This window comes from Podarcis pityusensis (genome assembly GCF_964106645.2).
Source record: "Podarcis pityusensis genome assembly, chromosome: 5".
Classification (NCBI taxonomy): Eukaryota; Metazoa; Chordata; class Lepidosauria; order Squamata; family Lacertidae; genus Podarcis; species Podarcis pityusensis.
This window is the reverse complement of record NC_138032.1, coordinates 32,795,924-32,808,489: the sequence shown is the minus strand read 5'-3', so window position 1 is coordinate 32,808,489 and position 12,566 is coordinate 32,795,924. Positions and strand designations below refer to the sequence as shown.

The 12,566-nt window shown below is 38.9% G+C and overlaps 1 protein-coding gene across 1 annotated transcript in view; it reads left to right on the top strand.

Annotated features, from left to right (window-relative positions):
- The window catches only part of CLSTN2 (calsyntenin 2), a 331,857-nt gene that overhangs the window by 238,930 nt on the left and 80,361 nt on the right, over nt 1–12,566 (top strand). Inside the window, exons 3-4 of the mRNA XM_081006884.1 lie at nt 3,446–3,641; nt 5,799–6,007. Of these exons, the coding sequence (XP_080863010.1) occupies nt 3,446–3,641; nt 5,799–6,007 (405 nt within the window). The remainder of the gene's footprint in view (nt 1–3,445; nt 3,642–5,798; nt 6,008–12,566) is intronic.

Below are 12,566 nucleotides of genomic sequence, written 5' to 3'. Positions count from 1 at the left end.
GGTATCTTAGGGAACTGTCAAAGTCTTACTGAAATCAAGAGACCATACATCCACAGCATTCCCCTGATCCACCAAGCATCTATCAAAAGAAGAAGTGAGAGTTGTCTGGCATGACTTGTTTATGAGAAAAAGTTTCCACAGTGAGGGACTTTCAGTCTCTGTTGTGGCTGAGTCTATTATGCAAAAATTGTGATTATGCATTGTTGAGGTTCCGTTATATGGGAAAAGCTGAGGTTGCCTGGAAACATATGTATCATCTCCCCTCAAGTCCAGGTTAATTGACTAATTAAGTTTTCATTAGAGGAATATGTAGCAAAACCTCTTACTTGGGATAAGGCCTCTCCAGCCCCATTTCTTGCACACATCCATGTATGCTTCTAACATTGGAAAGTCTCAACCTCAAATGCAAACCTATGAAATAAAATATCATCTGAATTTTCTGGTTTCATGCTGGATGATGGAGAGTGTTAATTTCAGAAGAGAGCAAACATATTTCTTCCTATTCTTTAGTTGTTTGCATCCCCCTCCCCAATATTCAGATTTCTACTTCAGATTGGAATGAATAAACATGAACTGTTGACTAATCTTGACAGTGCTGTTACCAACCAGAATTACCATCTATGTTGTTTACTCCATTATTCCATTCATATATATCATTGTTGATTTTACTATGCAATGCAAATTGCACCGTTTCATCCAACACAATGCAAGGATAATGAAAATAAAGGTATTCTTGGATGTGAAAGCATTTATCTAGGATGGTGAGTTCAGCTCAGTTATTAACCATATTTTAGCTAAGATTTGCCGTGTACCCACCACCATCACCACATTCATTCACCATAAAAGTGGGTGGGATATTCAGAGACTTTCAGGGCAGGATAAAATTCTAAGTATTTTCAGGTGTGGGTGGTAAAACAGGCAGCGGCGTTGCAATCAGTTTAATCCCAATGTAATGCTGCAATCCTAATCCTTTTTACCTGGAAGTAAGACCCACTGAAATCAATAGAACTTACTTCTAAGTAGACATGGTTAGGAGTGTGCTGAAAGCAACAAGCTTTCCTGATCAACCTACAAGCAGATAGATTCTAGCAAACACTTCTAATTTCTCTGTGCAACTGGACACTAGATAACCAAAACAGTAGATCTTCTTCCATTCTAGCTCTGCAAGCCCATTTCTGTCTTCTACAATATTCTGTAGAATATTGGCGACACGACCTTCAGATACGATGACATGTTAGAAATGCATGATGCTGAAAACATTTTTGTCCTCCCAGGTGTTAAGTACTTTCAAAAGCTGAACTGAAGCAGACATCACCAGGGGAATTTGTTGGAACCAGACAGCAGGGCAACATTGTTTTGAAGGTCTATGCAGCTAATGCTATAGCTGTGATACTTTAAAAGAAAAAGCAACAACTGTTTTTTATGTTTAAGAAATATCAAAGCCATCAAGGACTGGCCTTAAAAAGACCCCAATGTGTTATATAGGGTGGCTTATCTTTTGGAACAACAAGGATAGGATTATACCCTGTAAGAGACCTATCTATATCTTCATTGGTGTAGGTAGTTTCTGGAATTTTCCTAAACTATGCATATTTTTAACTTCACAGATAGACAAGCAATGCAGGTTACATATTTTAGGGTTCTTAACAATAGTTATCAACTTTGTGTCATTTTTATTTGTCCCAAAGTTAATGAGCAGCCCTGTTCCTGGTTTTCACATAAGACTGGAGAAATGTTGGCACTGCCTCTGAAATAAACCTTTTTTAAAAAATGAACTTACTCGCATAAATCTGTTTTTATATGAAAAACTGGCATGCTTCAATTCCTGAGAATGTTGTATTGCTTACAAACTGGGCCAGAGGGTCGATACAGTAATAAAAACAAAACCCAGAAAGTCATGATTTGTATTGACGGATTGTATATCTGCAAAGAAAGCCGAGCACAAAAAAGGTTTTTTTTCCTGAATTTAGTAGATCAGATTTCTCTGCTACTTACATACTAGTGTAAGGAACGATACTAAAGTAAAATGAAACTGAAGTCAACAATATTAATACAAGGATGTTTCTGAAAGAAATGATAACATGGTTGCCTCCACTGTATACTGAAAGATGTCATTATCTTTCCAAAACAGCTTTATAAAGATGTATAAATGCATACTTCAAATACAGAACTTCAAAGAAAATACTGTCTTATGAGAAGTTATTATGAAGGAGCTTCAAATGCACCTTCATTTTACAACTCTTGTAAATGGCAGTCAGAAGCTACAAAATGATAACCGTGAGCCTTCTCATGCATGATCCTCAGTAACTGCAGAAAGCACCAGGGGAAGCAAAAACAAAACTAAGTTTGTAAGTGGATCTTGGATCAATCCAGTACCGGTTTCCAGAGCTACATTGGGAATGAGTGCCTCTGTCTATTCTGGGAATAATTTAATAGCACAAGAGCCCTAATTTAACAGGATATTTACTTTTTCTTAAAGATCATATCATTGGTCTAAAGACAGTCTGAATACAATTTGGGAGGAGGGGTGTATTTACACTTTCAAGTTCTATTCTAACGCTTTATTGTACATATAGAAACGTTGTGTGTTTAAGGTAGCTTCCAATCCTGTAGCTGGCAATGGACTGGGGAACCTAGGCAATTTTTCTCTCACCCCTAGAGCTCACAGCTCTCCCCTAAATATGTTTTGTTGTTGTTGTTGTTGTTCAGTATGATCACATTGCATCTATATTATCAATATTATACAGCATCCAATTTGCTGAATTAATGTGAAACCTGTATAGGTTATATATTCTGTTAAATTGGGCAGACACAAGATATCCTCATATACTTGGAATGCACTTAGTGTTGTTTGACTTCTTATTCCTTATACACGGTAGTAACAAACCACAAAACATAATAGTAATGTATAGAATATTCAGATTAAGAACATCTGAATTCTGTGATAAAAATAGTCAGTATAACAAAAGAAAACCCAATTTGTACTGTCAGAAAATCGCCATATTATAGTGAAAGGCTGGGAATCAATAGGGAATAGTGTAGGAAATATGGGAAAGATTCTATATTAAAAATCCCTGTCTCAACTCCTGAATGTTTTCATTTTCTCAAACTGCTTTCTGAGCCATAAGCACATAATTTCCTTCAGTTGCTGATGCTTTCCTAAGTAAAAGAAGGCATACGGTACATCTCTTTTTTATATCAATAATGGAAAAATGAAGTGCCTAAGATTCTGATATCCATGATAGTTTTCCAGAATAAATTATTTATTTCTGCTCTTTTGTTGCAGAAATACTGTTTGTTGGTAACTGTTGTTTACTGTTGTATTCAGAAACCTGTCCACCTTGACTTACACAGGGTGCCATAATGCTCAGCATCATTTAATCAGTAGCATATAAATCAGCCTGCCTCCCTATCATATAATTTGTGTTCTGTTTATTCCTTACAGGTGAAATCTGTGCTTTTAAAATCCATGGACAGGAAATGCCCTTTGAAGCTGTGGTACTAAACAAGACATCTGGAGAAGGTCGTCTTCGAGCAAGAAGTCCAATTGACTGTGAACTGCAGAAGGAGTACACATTCATCATCCAGGCATATGACTGTGGCGCAGGGCCTAGTGGAACAAACTGGAAGAAATCTCACAAGTGAGTGACAACTGGGAGAGCGAGGCAGGGACTGTGGAATGTATTTACAATTCATGCTGAAGAGAATCTTTTAATGCTTTGCCTGCCAATGCTAGTGGAAATCAGATCAAAGTACTTTTATCACAGGAGATGATTTTTCATCCTGTTCACTTCTGTTCACTTTTCCTGACTGCCTGAAATTGACTTCTTTTTATAGTACATTCAACTGACACGTTAAAGGTCCTAATAGGACTCTGGATCAAACTGTCTGCTGTTGGAAAAGCCCTACCATTAAATAAATTGGTGACTTTTTGAAACATAAATACTGAGTATTAATTGATCTTCATGTAATCAAATCATATTGAATTTCCTTGCTTCTTCATCTTCCTTTTTATATTTTCAGCATTCCTGCAGCATTGATTATTATGTTGGTGGGCATTCTTATTTATGTCATATAATAATCATAGATAAGATGGAAAATGGTTATTTTGTGCAAGCATACAAAGTATTTATGTATGAAATGGAAAATATTGCTTGATCCAGATTTACACCCTTTTTAAGTGTGAGAGGATGGGAACAATTCAAGAAGCTATGATGCTGTGATCCAAAGAAGCTTAACAAGTTATTGCCATAGGGTTCTCCCCAATCTTAGTTCTACGTAAGTAGAACCAATGGAATTCATAGGCATGACTAATATGGGTTAATAATAATAATAATAATAATAATAATAATAATAATTTTATTTATATCCTGTCCTCCCCAGCCGAAGCCGGGCTCAGAGCAGCTAACAACAATAAAAGTAACACAGCATTCTAAAATCAATTCATTTTAAAATCATTTCAAAATCAAATTAATGGCAACCATTGGGCTAGAGTTCTGTGAGGATTACCAAAGGAGGGGGTCAGACTGTGCCTTGGCCAAAGGTCTGGTGGAACAGCTCTGTCTTGCAGGCCCTGTGGAAAGATGTTAATGGGTTTACTCTGAGTAGAAAGTTGGCTACAAACCTAAATTGCAAAATCTGAGAGTTACGCAAGGCCACTTGTGCAGAGCTCTCTCCTAACCCCTTTTTATGTGTAGTTCTGATGTCATCAAACTTAGCTTATACTCCAAAATTTCTCTGATGAAAATAGGGATGTCCCCATTCCATAATGAATTAATTAATAATACTCCACCCATCTGACTGGGTTGCCCCAGTTACTCTGGGAGGCTTTCAACATATATAAAAACATAATAAAACATCAAACATCAACAAACTTCCATATACAGGGCTGCCTTCAGATGGCTTGATGGTCAGATAACTCCATACCGTCCAACATTTCTCTGATGAAAATAGGAGTGTTCCCGTACCCTCCAACATTTCTCTGATAAAATCCTAAGGGGAAAAAGGGACATTCCAGGATCAAATCGGAAACTGGGACAGCTTCTGTAAATCCAGCACCGTCCCTGGAAAAAAGGGACTCCTGACGGGTCTACAATTTGTATTTCCCACTCTGTATTTTTCCTAATTTTGCAAGGCTCAACCAAAGATGGAATCACGGACAGGGAAAGAATAGCAGTGCATGGGATAGATTCTGACTCCTATAGCAACAGAAGAATAAGCTTTTGTAGCCAGAGTCAGTAAGTGTTCCACCCATCCAGGCCAGGTGGAAATAAGCCAGCAAAGCAGGAAGCTTTATTGATCGTTGGGGAAATAATTTGTTTTAGCTAAACTTGTTTCAAATCAGCATAAACAGAAAGAAGCCCAGTGCCATACTCTTATTTAAAATTTAGAAATTGTTCATAGACTCACAGTGTTTCATTTTCCGTAGCAGTTCTTTGTTTAATTTTAAAGTTGGCATATTTGAGCACAAAGTAATGCAAACACAATGGAGTTCTGAAATGTAAAGTCAAGTAATGCAATAATTTATTTCAACAGAGCCTCAATTTAATGCATATATTTTAATTTTTACAACTATTTCTTGCATGGGTTCCCATTCATGTTTAACTTTTGCATTTTCTACATGTCTTTCCTATTATTTGATTGTAAGGATTGTGTGAGACTCGCTTTTACATTTTATTCTACTTAAAATAAATATAAAATATGTACATTTTAAATGTTAGCACTTAATGACAGGCTTGGATTGTGCATTGATATTTGCATTCTATTGTGAGACTCAAACTGATCTCTCTTCGTTTTAGGGCTGTGGTCCATATCCAGGTAAAGGATGTCAATGAATTTGCACCAACTTTTAAGGAAACATCCTATAAGGCTACTGTGACAGAGGGAAAGATCTATGACAGTGTATTGCAGGTGGAAGCCATAGATGAGGACTGTTCTCCTCAATACAGCCAGATATGCAATTATGAAATTGTCACAACAGACGTTCCATTTGCCATTGACAGGAATGGTGAGTGCTTACCGTTGCACAGTTATGAATTCTGAGCCACATCTTTATTTATGGGTTTTTCAGCCTGCCTTTCAGGGCACAACCCTTCCGAGTTGACTCACAAATTAGAACTGCATAAAACAAATAAATTATAACAATTCCAGTCTGAAAGCTGCAAGATTTTAAAATTCCAGCACAGTACACTACAAAAATATATTCAGCATGCATTTAAAGACCCGTACAGATAGGACCATATGAATGCATACATCTCTAGGGAGAGAATGCTGTCATTGCTAAATTGGCCCAGTCTCTAGTACTCACCAGCTTGATGAAACTTACTATTTAGGACAAAGTAGTCCTAAATATAGGAAGCCAGTGGAACTCTTTTTTCAGGCAATCATGTTTTGACTTTTCTCAAGATAGTGTTTCTATTCGGGTGGGCACTGACTATATCCGTAGTCAAGCTATAATATTTTGTGACAATGAAATTTGAATTTTTAATCCGAGTTTACTTTTAACTGAGTGTGCTGTAGGAAACTGCTTGAGTTATTGTTGTGGGTATCTGTTTGACAGTATTTGTGAAACCATTAGCATTTCTATGAAATCTCACCACCACCAGCTGGCTTCATGCCCATATTTTTTAATGCCCATTTTAAAGTATATTTTTAGAACTGTCTTTATAGTGTCTGATGGCTTCAGTGCTGGAGTAGTTAAGGATATGAGAGTGCACATACCGTACTTTTCCATGTAAAAGACTAGATTTTTAAAATTTAAAATAAGGTTAAAAATCTGGGGCTGTCTTATACACGGACAGTGCATATGCCCACCATTTTCTAAATTTAGGGTCCCCAAAAGTAGGGGGCATCATATACATGGGGGCGTCTTATACCCGGAAAAAATACGGTATATTCCTTTAAATAGAGGTGATATACCCGAGGTCATCCTTGTGCCACTCCCATGACATGTATTGCAAATTAATTGACTCTTCATTCATTATTTAATTATTTGCTGGCTATGCACTTTTCCTTCTTCAAAATATAGATATTCCTTAACCAACAGCAATGTGCACTACACCCTCCTATAAACCCCAAAGAGTGCTGTAAATGTAATATATATCCTGTGCTTCTATTTCTCCTGTAGCAAATATATTTTCCCATCCATCATGTGGGACAAGATGTAGCGCTATTGTCTCATTTTAAAGAGAATCCATAGGAGCATCACATGAAGACTAAAATGTGGATTCTTGCACTCTCTCTCTCCCTCTCTTTCTTGGCAAAAAATCATTAGTTCCATCAAATTTAAAACCCTCAATTTTGTTTGTTTCTGAGAACCACCACAATATGACCACTGTTTATATCCCTTACAACAGAGCAGGGAGTAACAACTCTTTTCCACCAGAACAATTTAATATTAGTCTAATTTCAGAGATGAGCATCTTTTATATTTGAAGTTCCATCTGAGGGTTGCCAACATTATAAATTAAAAGTGTGCACAGGGCTTTTGTTTTCTCTTAGCAGCCATTTCATGCTGCATTGCTTTATCAGAAGCATCTCCCCCATTTGACATGGATCTGTCTTTATTTGAGCCGATTTCTCACAGAGCGCAGCTGAGCATCAAATCATAATAACCAGTTAGCAACAGTAAAATGCAAATGGTGGTAAAGAGAATCCCTGCTCTCATTACAATAGCGTGAGTGGAAGGGAAATTTTTTGAATATTGTATGGAGGGAGCAATCAAGATGATTGAAATGGAGTTTAAGTAATCAAGAGCTATTTAGTATAGCTGTTTTTTATTGGAGTGGATGCAATGACATGGAATTTTAAAAATGAAGTATAAGGTGCACGTGCTGAATAAAATGTGCACGTGCATGATTCCTTTTGTATTTCTAGATAATTTCTCTTTATTCCAAATTTTGAAGACAATCTGAGTATCTGGAGTTTTCAGTTTTGAAACATTCTGTTTTGAGTACTGCATAATTTCAACAGATTTATCATGCTAGCTTGGGACATGCATCTCAACACATCTGAAAGCAATTATCTCCATGTTCAGGAACATAACTGACTGAGAAGAGTAATTATTCTGATGGTAGGGGAACCTCTTCATTTTGCCATACCTGGCTTTATCTATGCCAGAAGACAGCATGCTGCTGGCCTGGTAGAAACTAGCACATTTTATCTAATGCATAGGAGTGCAACATGGCTAATGTCAGAAAAGCTTATCCTGATAGTAAAATCCCAGCAGCACTGTTGCTTCCATTTACTGGGAGGAAAGGCAAAGTGGCAGTGAGATTGGAATTGCACTGGTGGAACCAACCAGACATGCTGGCATACTGAAAAGCCCCAATATCACCGCCACCTCATCAATCCCCATTATAGTAATTGGCAGTGATGTTACTTCCCTTGATCTAGATGCTATACTCCTATTGATGCAGCCCAGAATTGCATTGGCTTTTTTAGCTGCCACGTCACACTGTTGGCTCATGTCAAGTTTGTGGTCAACCAAGACTCCTAGATCCTTTTCACATGTACTGCTCTCAAGCCAGGTGTTCCCCATCTTGTATTTGTGCCTCTCATTTTTTTTGCCCATGTGCAATACTTTACATTTCTTCCTGTTAAAATTCATCTTGTTTGTTTTTGCCCAGTTCTCTAATCTGTCAAGGTCGTTTTGAAGTGTGATCTTGTCCTCTGGGGTGTTAGCCGCCCCTCCCAGTTTGGTGTCATCTGCAAATTTGATCAGGATGCCCTTGAGTCCATCATCCAAGTCGTTGATAAAGATGTTGAATAAGACCGGGCCCAAGACAGAACCCTGTGGCACCCCACTAGTCACTCTTCTCCAGGATGAGAAGAGTGATCTAAGAGACTGATTTCTTGTCACCGTGACTGCTTTGTTGAAATCACACTGTGTTCAGGGTTCAGAAACCAGTTATGATCTTAGAAGAAAAATGGCTGAAGAGGTGTTCCCAAGGGAACAAAAAGGGTGGTCAGTGGGCCCTGAATAGAGAGCACTAGACATTTGGTGAGTGTGTGTTGCTAGTCAAAATGTCACAGGAAAAAAAGCTAATGGTTCTCAGTTTTCAATGACCTGTGAGGTTATTTCCTAATTGCATTAGGAAAATTGGGACATTGACTCTTAGATGTCTTAAGATTTCCATAGCTTTTAGCACAGAGGGCCAGGATCACTCCTTTCCATTTCAAGCATTTAAAATAGGAACTTTTTCAGATAATAACAAACAAAGAATACACCCCCCAGAACAGTGCAATATTATATTCCAACACCAAATATTCAAATTTTCAGTACAAGCTAGTTCTCTTTTGTTTTTCTATAAATCTCCATGAAATGCAGGTGGCCTGTATCCATTAACAGCATATGAAATAAAATATGGTTATGACAAGTCTCATAGCTGTCATGAGATGGGTCAATTCCTGTACTTCTACAGCAGAAATGATTGCAACAGAATTTGAACTCTGGTGGCATGTAATGTCAGATTGGACTGGTCAATGAAGATTGAGCCATGTGTCTTATCACACTATTAGTGAGTGTGACCAGACTAATAGTGTGTGATGTACTATGAAAAATGTGACACAGTTTATTTTATTAAGTAAACCCCCAAAGTAAAATGACTTTCTTCACCCAATGGATATTGCCAAATCACACCATCTTTGGAAACAAAGGTACAGTGGAAGTGGTGATGGCCTTGGTATAGCCCTAATAAAACTCTGCTTGCTTGTTAAACCCTCTGTGTGTCATTGCCATTCTTTGTTTCAGAGATGAATAGCCTAACTTATCACTGGAAATTGTTTTAAGAGCAGCTGGGTTACAATAGCAATAGCAGCAGTATCCCACCAGTTTTGGTATCCTCCTCTCTGACCGTGACTACCCTAATCCTAACTCATGGAGCCTCAAACCTGGCAAACTGTCTGGCAGAACAATGTGCCCTGAGTCACATGCATATGTGACAGGAACTGGCAAGGGTATCTGAGAACACCTGTCATGGCTATCAACCATTATTTCAAGTGAGCAGGCCAGGAAAGAGCCACAGAGGGTAGAGCTTGATGAAGATGTGGACAGAATGGGCAGGCAACATCTCATGGTTCTCAAGCTGATTCGGGAATTGCAAAGATCCTGAGTTCTACTGCTGTTGCTGCCACCACCAATTCCATAGACAGATACAATAGCAAAGAGCAGATATTGAGAAGAGCTTCTGATATTTTACTTTTCGGCCCTTCTAAAAAGCATTGTAATAGGATAAGTCCTGGGTAAAGTCTTTCTCTGATTGGCATCTAGACCTGCCAGTCATAAAACTCCACACTGACAACTGCTTTCCTTTGATAGAAAGACTCAGCATAGTTTTCAAGTGGTTCTGAAGCGTTGTTCACCTTGTACCACTTTGGTCTGATTCACTTTGGACCACTTTGGTCAAGAGCCTGCTTACTTTGGAAGTGATCCAAATACCACCAAAGCAGTGTGCTCTAGTTTGCTCTTCAGACTTCATCCACAGCACATCCACACCCCTAATGTATAATCATTTAAATCTAGTTAAGGATGAGATGGAAGATGGAGTGTAACAGAAGCTTACCCTCACATGATTTATGATAATCCAAAATTTAGCCAGAGTCCTGGCAACTCCTGCTCTTTACTTTCTTTTTGTGATAACACTGTGCCCTATATACCTCACTCATTTACTTGGTTGAAAACTTTGCTCTTCTAAGCCTTCCCATTCCACAGACAGTCAAGTCTCTGAAGGGCTCTTAAACCCCATCACATTGTAATGGATAGAAAAAAATATTAAGAAACCAATTCTGCTCAATTCCTTTTAGTCTCATTCACAGGATGAAGGCCCACATGTATTTTTATTTTTTTATTTTTTGATGTGCATTTTTTAAGTCCAATAATGTTATCAATACACACATTGATTCAACAGCCCAGGTACATGTTTTAAACCTGTGTCTCTGTGTTAGTATAGGTTGCTTGCTGCATTTTCTTCCTCTGTAGAGGAATGTTCTATTTGTGTCATGGGATAATGAGCACAGAGCATTGACTCACATTTAAGAGAAAACTGCAGCCCCTGCAGCTTCACCTGAGCCCTGTAGAGCTGTGGATGACTGTTGTGGTGTTTTATTTCCTTTCCTCCTAGGCACTCCATGGCTCGAGTAGTTTCCCCCCATCTGATTAAAAGTGTTTGTAGAACTCCATCTTGTACCCCATGGATATATCAGCTTGCAACTTTTTATTCAGCTGTAGGGGATATTAAGATTGATGTGATCATTGGGACTGTGTTTGTTAAGAGCACTGTGCAAATGGAAACTGTGCTTATAATGTAGCCCAAATGTACAGAGGAGCTTTTTTATATTTATTTAATGGCTAGAGTGACTGCCAGACCTTGGGAGAGAGGTAAGTTGCTAGCTATTTAGCTGTCACAAGAATGAACTCGTTTCTGATATTGTTCTCCTGGAGGCTGTTTTCAAGCTGGTTGAAGTCAATGGCAAGTTGATGGAGTGATTGCCATCGACCTGAGTGAGTTTTGGAATGAGTGCTCATAGACAGTTACTTTTGACACGTGCTACTAAAGAAAAGTTGGGGGAAGGAAGAGAGAGAGAGAGAGAGAGAGAGAGAGAGAGAGAGAGAGAGTACACACACTTTGAATTGATTGATTGATTGATTGATTGATTATATACCTTCACACCCATTTGCTCCTATTTCCTCTTCATGCTGCAGCCTCCAGCACTACATCCCGTGCTGTTATGGAAGTACAGGAAGTTGCAGTGGGAATGAGGAGCAGGCTCAACTCCCTTCATCCCACTGAGGTTGGGATACATGACCCATTGTTCCTGCTGTCTACCACAGGCTACAAAATCTGTCCTAAGGGGTGGGAAGCACAGGTCGAGTCCATGGCAATGCATGGCTTTCCCCTCCCTTTCCTGTCTTCATGATTGTAAGAATCTATTATAGTTACCCAGGGTAGACACCAGAAGTGGATCACTGCCACTTAACAGGAGGGAGAGGGTCAAGGCACATGGAGGTCAGTAGAGCTTGGGCCAGAGCACCAGAAAGGCTCTTCCACTGTTAACACAATGTGCCAAACTCCCTACCACCTCACCCGACACCCTCTCAGTAAGTGGCTAGGAAATGAGTGTTGCCATTGTGTCCCACTGGACAAGTTGCTACTGGTATTAGGCACTTAATGATGGTAATCTGAGATATTCTGCTACTGGCATATGTCAACATTTGCTGAGTTTCCACTTACTGTATGGCGTACTTACCACTGATCTACACAGGTTCTTTTTAGTTTCAGATTAGTTATTTTGCATATTCATTTTCTTTACATAGATTTATTTAAATTCCACATGTGTAAAATGGTGTATCAAGGGGTTCGCCAGGGAAACCCATGATTTGCCACTGAATCGGACCAAATGGCAATTGGGTTTTCTGTCGGTCCATGCTTTTTAGCATGGGACAAGTGGAAGTATAGGAGACGCGGGTGGCGCTGTGGGTGAAACCTCAGTGCCTAGGACTTGATGATCGTAAGGTCAGCGGTTCGAATCCCCGCGGCGGGGTGAGCTCCCGTCGTTCGGTCCCAGCT